The 16,915-nt window shown below is 38.9% G+C and overlaps 1 protein-coding gene across 13 annotated transcripts in view; it reads left to right on the forward strand.

Moving 5' to 3' along the window:
• The first annotated feature begins 376 nt into the window (after positions 1-376).
• The window catches only part of HECTD1 (HECT domain E3 ubiquitin protein ligase 1), a 65,561-nt gene continuing 49,022 nt past the window's right edge, over positions 377-16,915 (forward strand). For 7 of the 13 annotated variants that reach the window (XM_075151720.1, XM_075151717.1, XM_075151721.1 and 4 more), the window contains exons 1-2: positions 378-527; positions 2,765-3,051. In XM_075151720.1, coding sequence (XP_075007821.1) covers positions 2,912-3,051 — 140 coding nt within the window. In that variant the 5' untranslated portion in view covers positions 378-527; positions 2,765-2,911. Of the gene's footprint in view, positions 528-2,764; positions 3,052-16,915 lie in introns of all 13 variants that reach the window. The other 6 variants (XM_075151716.1, XM_075151724.1, XM_075151725.1 and 3 more) reach the window with 1 other exon arrangement.

Here is a 16,915-nt window from a genome sequence, read left to right on the forward strand (position 1 = left end):
CCCCTCCGGCAGAGAAAGCTGAGCGGGGGCCGGGCACGGCGCGCCCGAGGGGAGCGCGGCCCTCGCGGCTCTTGGGTCGGCGGCCCCGGCCCGTCCTCCAGAGGCGGGCGCGGAAGCGCGGGCCCCCTTTCGGCGCGGGAGGCCGCCGCAGGCGCAGGCCGGGGAGCGGCGGCGGCTCCGCCAGCGGCGGCGCGGCGAGGAGCGGGACTAGCAGACGCGCCGCGCCGGCAGCGCTCGCCCGCTTGTGCGAGGCGGGCCCTGGCCGTGGAGGCGGGAGCGAGAGGCGGCCGGGCCGCTCCCGCAGCGCCCCCAGCGGCCGCTCGGCCGGCGCCAGCTCCTCCCCCCGAGGCCGCGGCGCGGCTCCCTTCCCCCTCCTCCCACCCAATCCCGTGCCGGGCGGAGCGCCATGGATGCCGCTCGCTGCCGCCTGCTGCGGGGCTCGGGCTGCTGCCTCCTCGCCTCTCCCCCTGTCTCCCCGCGGCGCTGAGGAGGGGTCGGCTCCGGCGAATTAGCTCTGGGAGGCCGAGGTGAGCGGCGAGGACGGGGAGGGTGCGGGGCCGCTTCTGCTGGCGCTGGGGAGACGGCGCCTTTCCTGAGCCGCCAGGCCGGGTCACTCTGCGAGGCCTGCGGCTCGCCAGGAACTCGAGCGTCGCTGCCCGGGCCTGGCGGGTCGATGTCGGCAGGCCCGGAGGGAGCGGGCTGGGAGGCCCGGCTGCGGGCCGAGGCCCTGGACCGGGGCGGCGGCGGGTGCCGGAAAATCTCTGCGTGGGGGCTGAGGGGCAGAGCGGGGCGTCGCGGCCGGGGAGCCCCTCACGCCGCCGGCTCGCCTGTGCGCGGGGGCGGCGAGGCGGGGGGAGGCGGTGCGAGGGCTCCCCTTCTCCGGGAGGCCGGTGTAGGGAGGGGGCCCCGGATCCCCGCGCGCTGGCCTGGGGCCCGCCTGATGTGCCCGTGTGTGCAGGCCCGGGCGGCGGGGGATGAGTTTAGCTGCGGCCTGGCCCCTTTTCTGGTGCCGCTCTCGTGGGAGCCCCGGCCTCTCGTCCTGCTCTGCTTTCCGCTCGGTGGTTCCTTTCCGTCTGGTTAGAGCCCGGCTGGGGTGGAAGAACAGCAGGTGCCTGTATTGGACTTACCCCGCTTTCGCCGTCTTTCTTAATTTTCTTGTTTCTGTTGCCTTTCTTCCCCCAACTGAAGTTAATCATTTAGTCGCGTTAAGGAGACGTACTATACTTACAATACGATCCCACTTGTTTTGGCTGAAAGTAGTTTTATTTAGGCTTGGAACAGGAAATACAGTCTGTAAACAGCTCGGAGGATCATAGGCATTGTTTAAAGCACAGAATATGAATGTAGTAACACTTGAATTGCTTTTTACAGCAAGACTGCAGCAATAAGAAAAATATATAAGTGGCAAGCAGTAATTGAGTCATCTGTAATGTCGTTATGGTCCTAAATTATAAAAAAATCATATCTGTCGTCTTCTGTTTTGTCACATCTTTGAGTTCAAAGCTATTGTGAAACAGCAGTGCTGATTCAGTGTACGTTTCTTCATATAATACCAATTTCTGATTCCCTTTGGTAGATGTGCCCTTGGTGGAGTTATTTTTTAACTATTAACTCATTAGCAGCATGTAAACAAGTAGGCAGACTTTGTCCAGATCGAGCTTCTCTCTTCCCCCTCCACCCCCCAATTTGTGGGGACTCTGTCTAGCATTTTGTATTTATATATGAGTTGGGTAAACCAATTCTTTTTTTATAAGCTATATTTTAAAAATAGTCAATGTTTTTCTTGTACGTTTAATTTGGAGAGATTGGTTTGTAACCTTTGTTTTAGTTTTTTTATGAAAATAGTCGTGTTTGCTGTGTTCTTAGGCATGGGAGGTGAATTTGATTATTTGTTAGTAAAACACAAAGTAAAAAGCAAGTACAAAGGATAAAATATCTCTTAATATTTTAAAGGGAAAAGGGACTTTTTTGGTCTTCAGCTTGCATGTACAACTATGGCACTGGGCCAAAAAATAATGGTGTTTTCCTTATAAGTACATGAATTATTTGAATTATTCACTGCATTTTTTTAAAAGCTATGAATTAGTTACATTTTTTTATCAAAAAAAACCCCCTCGAAACAGCAAACCCCTAACTCTAGAAAATGGAAGTGATTCTTAAATTGTCTTTTTCATCCTTTGATTTAAAAGCTTATTTTCCTTATGTTCGAATGCTATTTTAAAAGATGAGGGATTAATAAAACTTTTTCCAAGTTTTTAGTCTTTAGCTGTACATCTCAATTTTTTTGTTTTGTGGGTTTGTATTTAAAACGTGACATGTGATGTCTCTCTATTTGAATACTTTAGTGAGGAGGTAATCCATCTTTCAGAAAGTTGGACACTTTCTTATAAAGTGATATTAAAGGAAAAGGGATAGGCAAGACAGCACTATTTGTCCTTATATTAGTTTTGAGAATATACAAAAGGTTAAGCACAGTTTTTCTACTTAAGTTTTAATTTTGAGTTATCCTGTAAATAAGAGCAGGCTCTCAGTCTTGTTTGATTGCCAGCTGGAACTAGAGATTTATTTCCAATGAAACAGAACAAAGTCATTACTGTTTACTCACATATAAAGCTTGAAAAAAAAAAGGTCAAGTATGTGGAAGTTTTCTTAATGTCAGCCCAAAAATATGCTGTACATTTTAGAGAGGAGCAAATCCAAAAAGTTTAAAGACAAGATTGTGATGATGATGATTTTTTTTTTTTTTTTTCGTTTTTCTTTCCAGGTGAAAACTGCAAAAGCCTGGGGCTGGCTGAAGAGAGACATTCATTCTGCTCAAGTTAGTGTGGCTTGAACAATTAAAGGATATTTTTGGTACTTTTTAATATAAGTGGAGGCGGCTTTTTTTTTTTTTAAAAAAAAAAAAAAAAACATGGCAGATGTGGACCCAGACACCTTGCTGGAATGGCTGCAGATGGGGCAGGGAGATGAAAGGGATATGCAGCTAATAGCACTGGAACAGCTATGCATGCTACTTCTGATGTCAGACAACGTGGATCGCTGTTTTGAAACGTAAGTAGTTTTGCTTTTCGTTTACGGAATGTTATTTTTCTCTCTCAGTAGCTGTACATAACATTTAACGTTCCTAGAAACTTTCAGCCTCAAAAATGTTTTTACAGACTGAACTTGAGCGTAGATCACTGAAATGAAGAGTTTCTGTTAATGGTGTGTGAAGTGTTGTTGTCTGATTAAAAACACAGTGTCCCGTGAGTGATCCACAGTGCCCATTCTGACACGTGATCTGATTGTTTAATTTGAAGAAATATATTCAGAGTTGCAATGTGGCAATGTTGGGTTTTTTTGTTTTGTTTTTAATGGTAGAGGAAAAACCTTTTTTTGTGTTAAAACTATAATGATCACTCTGATACATTTAAGCATCCTTACTCTTGCAACATTTTTCTCAAGAGATATAGTAGCTTTTTCTGAGCTCTGTAAATCCAAACAAAAATCACAAATATTAACCACTGTTCACACAAGTGTTTTGCCCCTTCTTTGAAGAATGTTGCTGTTCATGCCACCCTCCTTCTCAACTGCACTTGTACACTTCGTATAGCACAGTCCCTGCTCTCACTCCTTTTTGTATTTCTCACAGCACAAAATGCTGATGTAACTGGTTCTGTTACTTAATAGTGTTGCTGTGCATGTGTTGCACTACTTCCTGTGAGGGCCCGCCAGTAGTATGGAAAGGAGGTAGCAAAAGTGTAACAGATCACAACTTTAAAGCCTGACATCGCTTACATGTTTTTTTGGTGGTGGTTTTTTTTTATTTGTTTGTTTCCCCAGTTCTTATTTTGATGCTCTTGCATCTTTTCCGTCTTTTTTTCATTACTCTTGCTTTCCTTTCTTTTGCATCTCAGAGTATGGCTAGTGTCTTTCTGATACATCCTGTGCTTCTTAGGAGTGTGGGTTTAGAAGCATTTAAGAAGGTAGCTGTTTGTTACGGTGTTTAGTTTTGTAGCCTTGAAGAAGAGAAAGTTTTCGGGCTTATCTCTTAAAAGCTGTTCATCTTTCATGACTGCTTTTATTACAGGAAGTGTAAAATTCATACATCTCTAAAATTTGGATTTGTAGTAGTTACGTAACAGTGAGCACGGTTTTGTACACTGCTTTAGAATTTGAAATTGCCTGATGTTGGCCTTGACGAGCTTACAGGTAAAATTTTGGCTTGAAAGAGACTTACTGTAGGGAGATGCATTTGACTTCCCTGTCTGTCCCTTGTAGTACTGATATTGGTGGAGCACTATGTTTTCAGCCTCAGAAAAGCTGATCTACTGACTTCTTAATTTGCTGCTGTAGAAAAGAATTTGATAATTAAGAATGAATTTTTCTGACAAATCTAGGTGAGCTTCCTGCTTCAGTATATTCAGTATAGAACAGAAGTAGAAGTTTGGGTGTAAGCATTTGTAAGGATATCTTCTGGGTATTTGAGGATCAGGAACGAAATGTCGACTTCTAAAATATAAACCAGTTGTGGGTTTTATGCATTTTTATTTAGAACAGGCTTTCATCTCAATATAAATGAATTAAATAGTCCAAGTGCTTTTTTTTTGTAAAGTATAGATAATGAATGCTCTATTATTGCAGTGTTGTGGTTTTAAAATCAGTTTTTATATCTGAAGGAAGAAACATTTAAAATACCATTTGGCATTTTAATTTTTGTTTTGAGCCTTGGTATAATTTAATTCTACTGGTCTTCTAAGTTGTTGATCTCTTTTGCTGTTGTAAGCTTCCTTCAAAGACAAACAGAAGAGAATAAGGTGTAAATTGGGAAAAAGTTATCAAGGTTCCCTGCCTGTTTAAGTGATTTTACAATAAAGTTAAAACTGCTACATTTAATTGGCACGGTGAAGACACTGAAAATGTGATTCCACAGTATTTGGTGAGCTGACATAGTAGCTCATTACCTTCAAAAGGGAGAGCTGCTACTTCTCGTTTATCACTCATCATTTTTATTTCTCCCAGCCATATTCTTGCTTCATGCCAGCGTCAGGGCTTACTGGACTCCTCTAATTCACTAAAAGAGCAAGCTGCTCTTTAAACCCACTGAAGAAGATGGCTAGTTTTCTGCTGTTACAGTGAATTACAGCAGATCATAGAGGTGTCTGATGAGCACTGGAGGTGGAACTGCATAACTGGAAATACGGGAGAAGCAGAGAAAGGTATACACTCTTCAGTGGAGAACTACTCAGTGGATTGTCTCAGGTGTCTGTGAGATCACAGCCTACATTTCAAGGTGACTTTATTTATTTTGAAATGCTCTGTAAAGATGATGTCTTGAAAAGTATTTTTAAAATCTTTCCAAATGACAGTTCAAGTAGCCAAAACTGTCATGTGCTGAGAGAGTGTAACTAAAATAATCCTTGATAATATTTTAGAGTTGCTTTTCAGCTATGTTTTTAAAGGAATTATTACTTGTCTAAATAGGAGATTTACTATGTGACAGAAGGGTTGCCAAACACATTTTTCAGGAACTAATTTGGAAAATGGTTTCGGTGTATGCCTGACTTATGTGGACATATTTTTCTGTTGGTAAGAAAACCAACCTCTAGACTTCACAACATTTTTTCTTCTGTTAAGCAAGAAGAGCATTCCCAAATTTTTGTATGCTGTGCAGGTGTTAGATCTTGGAATTGCTTATTGCTATTAATTATGTTGACTAAGAAAACTTCAAGAAAATTTTTAATCTGTGGAATTCAACAACTGGAAGATGGAATCTTAAAATGGTGGAATCTTAAAAGAGTCAATTTCTTGGAGAATGAAATGTGATGTTTTTCAGGGATCAGTTAGAGTGACTTTAAATACTAAGTATTAGTCCACTTTTACATAAGAAATTATTTGCTCTTATGACGTGAGCTAAGGAAAAGCTCATCATTTTAGTGAAGAACATCTGGTGATTAAAAGCTGCGTATGGTGAGGATCAGCAAAGACATGAAACAAAGACACATGAAAAATATTGACGTGAATGCTGTGCATTTTCCCTAAAAGCACAACACTGTTTCCAGACTGATTTCTTAAGGAGTTAAGGGCAATGCCTAGTCTCACTTAGCAAAGAAAGATCACAAACTTGGAGAGCGAGGAAGTATTGAAATAATGGATCCAAAATCTTGTACTTCATTATTGTAGTAAAGTAATAGGGTTACTTTGCAAACATATTCTCAAGGAAATAGTATGTTTTAAAGCTAATAATTTGTTTCTGTACAAGAGTAATGGATATTGTAACTAGTGTTTCGGATCAAATCAGAAAAATGGAAGTAGGCACAAATGTATGGTGGTGTATTTTGTAGTGTTCTGGCAAACTTCTAGCAGTATCACAACAGATCGTGGGGTATACCGCTACCTGCAGCCAATAACAGGTAGTGGTGCCAAATAATTGACGTTTCTTTACTTCTCCCCAGATTTACATATTACATCTGATTAAATTATTTTTAGTGTTACTCATATGTTAGCATTACAAAAATCAGTGGCATAATCATCTCCTGGTGATAATGAGTCACAGACACAGTTAGTCACTTAGTATGAAGAATGGCTAACATTTTACCAGCAGCAAAAGCCAGTAGCTTGAACTGCAGAAGCTTAATGAGTGAATAGAAATGGTTTTGTTAAGTAGTTGAATCGGGGTACAATAGCTGAACTCATGATTATAAGTGTTAGTCCCAAATTGTAGCTAAACTGTCTGCCATTAAGTCAACTTTAACAGGAGTTTTAAGTATGCATTTTATATAAACATAATTAAAATTATATTTTTAGTGTATAAATTGTTACAGGTAATTTCAAAGACAATGTAGAGGCTGTTAGTTCAATCTCACGTTATTAATATAGCCCTTTTCCACATAGGTGTTTCTGTCTGATTGTTTCACTTTATTTTTGGTGAAATAAAATGAGAATTCTTCAGATCTGGGCTTTGTGTTGCTATTTTCTTTCCCTGTCTGCCAGAGTAAAAGTATTTAGCAAGGAATATTTTAGTTAATTATTTTCCTTAATTACAAAGAAAACTTGTAGAATAAGGCAGTAGTATAACAAGTAAAGTAAAAGCCAAGTAAAGTATTTTCTACACTGAACAGATGAAATAAGCCTTATTAATGCTCAGAAAGAGAAAGTATATCTTCCCCTTCGGCTGTGCCCTAAGTCACCTCTGTATATTTAGCATTAACAGATTTGGTCAGCAAAGAATTATCGAGAGTTATCAGCTTATTTGACAAATAAAACCAAAAATTGTACAAAGGATTGGAATTTAGGGTTCTAATGTGTAAAATAGAAATCCTTTCAGTTTTTTTTTTAGATCAAATATGTTTATTTTGATTTATATTAAACCTTGTTCTTTCCTAAGTATGTATTCACTAGAGAAAAGGTGTATCTCTACTTTGTATTTGCTAACATGTAATAACAAGTGTAAGAAGAAATTCTAGTGAACCAAAGACTGTGTTAATGTGAGCTAGTGAGACTGTGGTAGAATAATGTGGAACAGTTTAGCTTTACCGCTGCCTGATTGCTTAAAACTACAGGCTCCTGTGTTTATCAGGATTGTATAACTCCAGTAAATCAAAATTAGATATATAGAGAAAAACAATTCTTCTTGTAGAGATAGGGATAGGAGTCCGAAGTGGTGGTTTTCAGTTCTATTTTTGGGCTGGCTTTAAAAGCATCTTTGTAATATAGGTAGTGGTAAAGTGCCCTTTAACAGATGTAACAATTGTGATAAAAAAAACAGATTGAGAGCGCAGCTGTATCTGTATCAAGGTGGTTTCATGTTGTATGTCCTACAAATTTGCTGGTTTTGCTGTTTGAAGGGAAAAAAAAAAAAAGTCAGGCCCTTATTACAGTTTTGTGCTGGAGTGCAGCCATGAGTAAATTAGGGTAAGTATTGCTGTCAACAATAGACTACAGTTTTCATTATTTGAAACCATGCAAAGCATATGTTCTTAGTGAATTGTTGGTTTGGACTAACACAGACATCTCAATAAATGAAATTTTGTAAGCTTTACAATGGCAAGACTGCTGTGATTCCGACTAACTTTTTTTGCCTTTTAATGAAGGCAGAGGGTGTGGCAGCAGTGAAATGCCAGCACTGGAGTTGTTCACTCTGTGGACTCCAATATAGTGGGATCTTCAGCATCTATAGAGTGCTTTTCTGAGATGGAAGTAGGGTTGTGTGCTGTATTTTTCAGCGAGCTATCTTGTTACAGCATAAGGTTTAGAACTATTTCTGATTTTTAAGGCTGTTGGTTGTTGTTGTTGGGTGGTTGGGTGTTTTGCAATAGTAAGAGTTTTAACACGCTAACGTCTTTCTGGTTGCTCTTCGTAAAATGGGAATTATGGCCTCATTGTCACAGGTATTATGGAGATTAATTAGCCTTGTCTAGTCATTTTGAGAATCTTAATGGTTGCGCAGGCCGGAAGGGAAGATTAGGTCATCTAAATTGACATCCTCTCTTCTGTCATAGGCCCCAGTATTTTACCTAGTTATTGCCAAATTGAGCATCTTGTTTGATACAAGCATAATGTGTAGTTAATGCTTCCAATAGGGCATCCTACCTAATTTTACCCTGTTTTGCTATTTAATCTGCTGCCTAGTTGCCTTTGGTGTTGAAATTTGCTTGTCCTTTTCTATTTGAATTGGCCAGACTTCTGCATTCTGTGGTGGGCAGTCAGTGCACCTTTTCTGATTGAATTAAAAGCCAATACTGTTGTTTCTGTGAATGTGCTTGCACACAAGTATCTTGTCAGCTCCTGATCTTCCTCCCTCTCTCCAATTCTTCAATTTCCAAGTTTTTTGGAAATACTTTCCAGTGTTGGCTTCATCCATGCTGTTTATAGTAGTACATTTAACTTAACTGTTACCAGTTATACATCCCAAATTTAGTCAGATGTTTCCAAAACATTGTACAGGAAGTGCAGTTTTAGTTATTTATCTTCAGAGTTGCTTTCCAGGATATGATTGCTCGCTTCTTAGGAATGGCTTGATGTATTACCTAGACTAAGATCTGTAGGTTGGTATTTGTGTGTGTTAAAACACATTTTGTTTAAATGAGCCCATGCCTCTGAGTAGTCCAGACAATTCTGCATAACTCATCACACTCTCTTTGCCACTATTTACTAGTCTGTCATTTTTTCCATTAAAGTATCAGTAGTATCATCAAGTACCCTTTGTTTTCTTCCGGGCTTTGTGTGTGAGATAAAATTGAAGTGATTCTTGCAAGTACCAGCCAAAAGATGGGCGCAGGCACAGAGTTAATGACCTTTCGAAAGATTTCATCTCCTGATAGGTGTTATAGGAGTTTCAAATAGCGGGCTTCCTTTCTTGAATGAGTATAGTAGTCAAATTATTTTAAATATCGTCCTCTTATGAAGGGGCTATGTATGAGGTATCGACAGCGTAAGTGGTCAGTAGATTGGTAATGGGGAAATGGAAGTTTCCTTGTTTAAGTCGGTTCACTTTTTGAGCACCTGGAAATCCAGCAGAAGCCAGTGGGGAGATGTGCGTATTTAGGCACATTTACAAAATCATACTTTTTGTTTTAATTGCTTATTTCATTTTGAAAAGTTGGCAAATGTGAGGTGTACTCAAACCATTATTTGTTTGCACAATTGAGGTTGCTACTAGTGGAAATCATAGGCAGAAATATCTGTAGTTTCAAGTTCTTTAATTTATTCAGCTATTGTGGATCAAGTTTCTGCAAAATATTTACAAAATGCTGGAGATAGGAGAACAAACATATATGGAATTGCTACCCTGAGGCATGGCGTATCTTTTATAAGATACTGAAAAATGCAAACAGTAGTCCAACAAATCCTTTGTAAATCCAAGAGCAAAGCTAACAATTTATTTAGAAATTTAGAGATTACTTATCCTGCAGAAGCTGTTTCTTCTTGTGCATTTTTTTTTTCGTTTCATTTTACACGACTGATATTTATTGAATGTGTAGTTGAGTACTTAGACAATGTGTTACTTCCTAATAGTGGACCCTCAGAAGAAGGTTCAGCTGTCTGTCTTTTATTTTACCAAATGGAAGTTTGAAAGTGTTTCTAAATGTCAAATTTAAATTCTAAATTAATTTCTTTTAATTTCTAATAATGCAGAGTTTCTGCTGGAATAGATACAGGATGGAATTGTTAATTTTCTAGTTTTATTTTATTGGCCTGAGCTGTGATTGCAGTTAAGACTAGAGATTCAGAGTTGTTAAAGTTCCTAAATTACCAGCTAATTTTAAAATTTTTCTTCCTCATACCTTTAAAATATTGCATGGTATCTCCAGCGTCTTATACATAAGTGGGCGTTGTCTGGCCTTTATTTGTTCTGTAACAGCATTGTAAGAAAACAGTGTACAATATGTTTTGGAAATGGGTCTAGAAGAATACATACAGGCAATGCAGGTGTGCGGGCAGTTCTTTTGTGGATGATCTTGATTGCTTTGCTGCTGTTTTTGGTTCATATGTGAAAAAACCCCGGTATTTCAGCAAAAGAAACAATGAGGGAAGGTCTGAGATCTGAGATTTCCTTCCATAGAAAGAACTACAGAAACGAAAAACAATCATTACTCAAAAATAAGTTGAAATTACTATTGCTTTAAGAACAAATCAGTTGTGCAGGATATATGTTCTTCGAAACTTAAAGTTGTGTGACACATTGTTGTAAATATTTAACTGGTATATTTTTCCTCAAAAACAGTTCCTAATGAGGTTTAAATTCAGTATTTTAATTTTTAGTTATTTAAAATTATTATATATTAAATAATTATTCAATAGTGTAGGCACATATAATTCCTTATTTTCCCACTTTTCACTGGTCTCAGCAGACGGTATGCATTACAGATCCAGCACCAGTGCTGGCAGGCAGCTGAGCTTGGTTTTCTGCCAGAAGTCACATGTCTTGGACCAGGCGCCCGCAGCCGGAGGCTTTGTCACATGGCAGGGGCTCCCCATCATCTGAATCCAGCGGTTACTCTGGAACTGAGTAACACACCCTAATGCTAGCAGCGGTTGTGTTACCCATTTTGGGGATTTTTCCTTATTTTGGGCTTTGTTTAAACACAACAGTAGTTTTTAAACTACCATTATTGTTGCTGTTTGAGCTAAGGATTTTAAGTGCATTCAAAATATGAAATGTAATTACAGAAATGAGTTTACAGTACCTATTTTTACTTCCTTGGTATCTTTTTGCCCTGGCCAGCTGTAAAATCAGCTGAGTCACTTCATTCGAGTTTAAGGGCTTAGCACTGGTGGAGCTTACTGCTGTAGCTATTTAAGACTTTTGCATCCCTGTGGATACTGCAGTTCCTAAAGCAGGGATGGGGACGGGTAAGGAAGGATTCAGAATTGTGTCAGTATACAAAGTTATGCTGATTTTAATGCTGTAAATGCTGTAGTAATATAATGATATTGATAAATTTCCCTAGCTTTTCTTGACATCTTATCAATATGATTGTGATGTTTAGAATATGTTTTTAGAGCAATTAAATTTTCTGCAGAGGAAGAGTGTATATTAAAGACCGTGATACACAAATGCTTTACCATCTAATAAACTCATTTAACACTCAAAGCATGAATATTTTTTTAACTAGAAATTACACAGAATCAGCACTTTTTAATGTGATTTAGTTCTTTTCTTTATGTCAGTACAGGGAACAGAGAATGCTCTACTACTCTAATCTTAATGGATTAGAATATAAAGGGTAAATGTTGATACTGAATAGTACTTATTTCAGACCTTTTAAAAACTGTTATTTACAAACCTGCCTTCCAGTAAGATCTTTGAAACACGGTGGGTGGAAGACTCGCAAGATAATAGGTAGCAGAAGCGCTTGTTCTGGGAGTACAGGAATGAAGTTGGGTGGACATCCAGAACTGAGAGACTTAAAGTAATTAGCAAGAACTGTAGCGTTGGTGACAGAGTAACCTCATTAACTCACTGAAGTCAGTCTTTCACTAAGGAGTAACACAGAGTAACCTCATTAATTCACTAAGTTGGTCCCTAATCACTCTTCTTGAGAGGACTCTCTTAAAGTACTTTAGGAAGTGCTAATGTGATGTTAATATAGCTTCTTAGAAATGAAAATCTAAAAATATTTTCCTTTAATTTTCATATTGATTAGGAGAAGTGCCTATATAGAAATCTGAACTTTGGAGCTACCTATTAGCTCCTATTAGCCATTATTTTCTAATTTGAAAGAATAAAAACTATTAAAAAATAGATATTTTCTTCTGTATTAAAACAAACTCACCACTATCTTTTTGCTTGTTGCACTGAAGATAGGTCGATGTGAACAGAGTGATTTTCCCCCCACCCAACTTTGAGGATATGTTGCTGTATCAATTTTTGTCATAATTTCTTGTCTTCTGAGATACATCACTTCTTTTAGTTAATACATGGTCTAGAGAAGAGCAACATGGTGAAACTGATTTTGATATTGGGATGTTTTAAGTTTAGAAATTAGGCACTTTGCTTTTTTTCCCTCGGTGGGAGTTGAGGCCTGCAGTGGTAAAAGGTTTGTGTTCTTTTCTCTTGGAAATCAAAAGCATCATCTGTCAGTAGATGGAAGTGTACTAAAAGCTGAACATCAGTTGCTGTTCTGTCGTATCAGTTCATTCAGTGCCGTAGTTCTGCCTTCAGCCTCCCTGCTGTCCTGGGAAGTTTTGGCAGCCTTGTTTTTCCTATGTAGACTGTTTTCTAAAGGTGAGTCCAATGTGCAGCCACTGTGCAGGAGTGCAGACACTCCTGAAATGCTTTGCTTCACTACCTGTCAAAGTACGTTTTAATTCTGAGGATAGTCTTAGCTGGAACAGCATTAGGGTCAGTATTACTGATGGGACCTAATCTTCTACAGCAAGTATCTGGGACAGTTTTAGGTCCCTTTGATCTATTTTGGCCTGCCTAAGGAAGCCAGTAGGGATTTACCTTGGACTTAAGGCGTAATAGTGACACATACATAACATGGCTCGTCTGACTCACTCTTTGGTTTCTGCTGGTGTTGATTGCATCTGCTTACCTGGTGCTTCATTAAAAAGAGAGGCTGGTCCTCAGAAAGCGCTCTTCTCAGGACCTGGTTGCTAGAATTGCTTCCAGGTAAGCAGTGGATTTCTCTTCCCTGTGCTGCCTTTGCTTACGCTTTAGTAACAAGATGCCTTTACTCAGGATTGGATTGAGTGAAAACTCAAGGACTACTTTGAAAGCCCATTTGCACTATTTTGAGGCATAGAGATCAACCACTGAGTAAAGGCAAGACTTTCCTTTTTTCTTAGGGGTCAAGTGCCAGCACACAGAAATTCACAGTGGGACTGTGTGACAGAGGGGCGGGGCGTACTTTGGATACCTGCTATATGGCTGTGACAGCGTTGCATCCCATCTCCCATAATGTGCTGGTGTTCCCATCTACCACTTCCAGTCGTTTCTCTGGCACTATTCGCACATGCATGTTCTTGTCCCTGAGACATGTAGAGCAGATGCTCATAGTTTCAACCACGAGAGACCCATGTAATAGCTTAATGTGGATTTTGGGATTAGAGGGTGATCTCTATAAAGCTGACCTGTGTACTTCACATGTACCTGTGTAACACAGTTATTCCTAGAAAGGTTACCTACCGCATAATGATGGAAGTTCTTCAAAATGACAGCTGTACAATTTTATGCTGTAATTATTCTAGCCACCTGTTTGAGAAGACTATGGCTGAAGCACTGGGGATGTGTTGGTACACCTTTCTCTGCTGTTACAGGCTCGATCATTGATCTAGACTGTGTGAATGACAGAACTGGTGCTTTCTGTTCCCTCGCTAGCAGGAACTTCAGGGACTGCCGAGGCTCGAGTGGACTTCAGCAGGCAAAAAGAATCTGAACTTATCTGTATAGCATGTGCGTGCTTATGAACACAATCTGTGTGCATCTTTTAAGAGTTCCTATGTAACTAACTGTTCTTTGTCTATTGGAATGCTAGTTTGTGGTTTTCACCATGAAATAAATACAGCAACATTTTACTACAGAATATTGAAGTTTGTTTGGTTTTTTTGCTTTGTGTCAAGGATGTTTCATAAGTGTGTTAATCCCTCTGTTTAAAACTCTAGCAGCCCATGTGATTTATCTAGTTGTGTAGTAAATTTGCTCTCCCTTTATTCAGCTGCTGCTCTTGATTCTACCAAATCTTCCAATGCCTGGACCAAATATTTTTGCAAAGTATGTGTCTTTAATTATTACAGAACCAAGGTCAAAGTTCTTTTGCGACCTTCAGTAAGAGTAGCTCTTCATGTATAGGTTGTACATCTTCCTCTTGTGAATATTATTGCTCCGAGTAAAGCAAAGTAGAGCATCCTGGTCATTTTGCATGCACATTCAGAGCAGCAATTTAGGTAGCAATTGTGGGCATAACAACAGCAGTGCAATGCATTCTTTTGATAGCTTTTGGAGAATCTGGAATAAAAAATTATCTTCCCTAGAACTTTTCTATTAAAATAGCAGAAAATGCTGGTGATGGGTTAGCTGACAGTAAAGTGGTAGTAACATGCTTTAAAAAGCTGTGAGGAAGTGGAATAAGGAAATCCAATGCAATGATGTGATATGCTAAAGACTAAATCGCAGTTGTCAAAACTGCTGAGTTGTCAAGATAAGATGTAATAATGTGGGATGATTAGTTTGCATTCTCTTGTCTGTATCTGTCCTATTGTACAATTATATTTTAGGTTTCGTAGGATGGAATCTGTTGGTTTGCTGTGGTAGTGCAGAGAGATCCTCATCTGTGACAAGAGCCCTCAGATGCTACAGTATGACAAATACTAATGACTTGTATGTCGCAAGCAACAGATTAGAAGAAGGAGGTGCTAAACATTATTGAGAACTTTTCTGGATAGGAGAAGACAATGCAGTGAGAAGTTCGGAGCTAGTTATGAGTGAGGCTCAGTCTTGATCTACTGTGTCTAATGATCACAAGACCACAGTAAGTTAAGGGGGGGAGAAGGCAATATTTTAAACTTGCAGGATATGTGTGTGTGTATGCATTCCTGCCTGCTTGCTTATATGATATTAATGAAGTCCAGTCAATACATTTGTCCACAAGAAGCTCCTGCTACTGGATTGTTTCACTTAGTTCAGCATAGAAATTTATCATCTTATTCATCAAAATCTGCACAATTGGAATACTGTTTAAATTCTAGGAAATAATTTACATACACTAATATGCTTTTTTGTCTTGTCTCAAGCTCTTAGCACCCACAGAGTGAAAGACTATCTGAAGAGGTTTGGGCATAGCTTCTTGAAGATGTATTTCAGAAACACATACAAATATAACTTGATAATTGTGTTTTCATGAAATTATAAAAGGTCTGTAGCTGACCAGAAAAGCTGTTGTATATGAGTAGTGAAAAACCTTGTATATTTGCCAGCATAGTAAACATATTTTTTTCTGCTGGTAGTATCATGACAAGTTCAAAATGTGCTGCTTAGAAGAAAGTATAGCAATGTATTGGCCTGAAATAATATTACAGAGCAGTGGACAAGATATAGTGTAGAGGTCCCATTTAGGCAAGTTGGTGTATGGTGGGCTGCATTGGCCGAATGCATCTTTTGTATCTGAGAATACAACTGATGACTTGACTTTATTTTCAAAGTCAATGTCAGTGTTGCTGACATTGAGGGGCTTGAAAAAACAAGTTGGATCTCTTGCCAGCTGTGACGTCTCTGAAAAAGTAGTAGCCGTATATAATACATTGTTAAGGCAATGTTCATAAAACAATAATAAAAATACTTTTGACAGTCTCACTGGCAGAGACTCAGGGCTGATAGAATCCAGGTCTGTCTGTTTTGCTTTCCTCAGAAATGCTTCAGACTTCTGCACGCATTTTATTGCCTGATATGATTTTAGGGATAATTTAATTTGTATTACTCTACTGTGTAGAACTTGAACCAAAGTATTTGAGTTGAGAGAGACATGAGAGGGAAGATGATGACACAACTGTACATATTGTGTGGTAAAATAATGAGAAGAAACTCTCATTTGCTGTTTTGGAGACTAAGACAAAAATTCTGGTTTGATTCCTCCCCCACCCCATGTTCCTGATAACAATGTCTGAGAAAAATGAAGTTTACACTTCTATTACTTCTAAATTTGTATGAACTGTAATAACGATCAAGCTTTATATTACCTTTACATGCATCATTATGTGACAGATGCTTCTTCATACATGATCTTGGTTTTCACCTTTTTTACTATGCATTTTTCTGTTACTCATTGGTTATATGATTTGTTAGATTAGTTTATAGTTGGTCCAGAGCATTCAATTAGAAGGCTAGACTTTTTTCATTGTTAGGTAACAGGCAACTGTTTAAAACTATTTGATGACTTCTGCATTGAAATATGATGAATTAACTTTTTTTAAAAAAGAAAAAAGAAAGTGAAGGTAATATGCATCACAAATGTTTAGTTTGCAGTAAATGAGTGTGTGCTGGAGTGGATAGTGCATAAAATTTCATGCCACAAAGCTGCTGTGTTTTGTTCTGTTTTACTTTCTGTGATTTCGTGTGTGTTGATTCTTGATTTGCTGCAGGAAAAGGAAGGGTAAAAAGAACTGATTCCTTAGCACTTAAATTAAAGCTTCAGCATTGCTTTTTTTCCCTCCTTTTTTCTCTTCAATCTTCATTATTGTCCTTAATAAATCTTTATAAAATGTTTCTGCTGCCCCTTATACATGGTGTAATCTAGCTCTCTACTTCCTGTTCACTAGCAATATCCAACAAAACTAAAAAAAAAAAAAGCACACAAAAAAAACCCAAACCCACTAACAAAACCAAACCAAAAAACCAAAACCGAACTGTTAAAAGAAACAAGCATCAAGAACATAGAGCTCAGAGGTTGAAGTAGCTTGAAAGAATTTTCTTGTTAAAATTAGATCAGTTGCT

This window comes from Calonectris borealis, chromosome 5, assembly GCF_964195595.1.
Source record: "Calonectris borealis chromosome 5, bCalBor7.hap1.2, whole genome shotgun sequence".
Taxonomy (NCBI): Eukaryota; Metazoa; Chordata; class Aves; order Procellariiformes; family Procellariidae; genus Calonectris; species Calonectris borealis.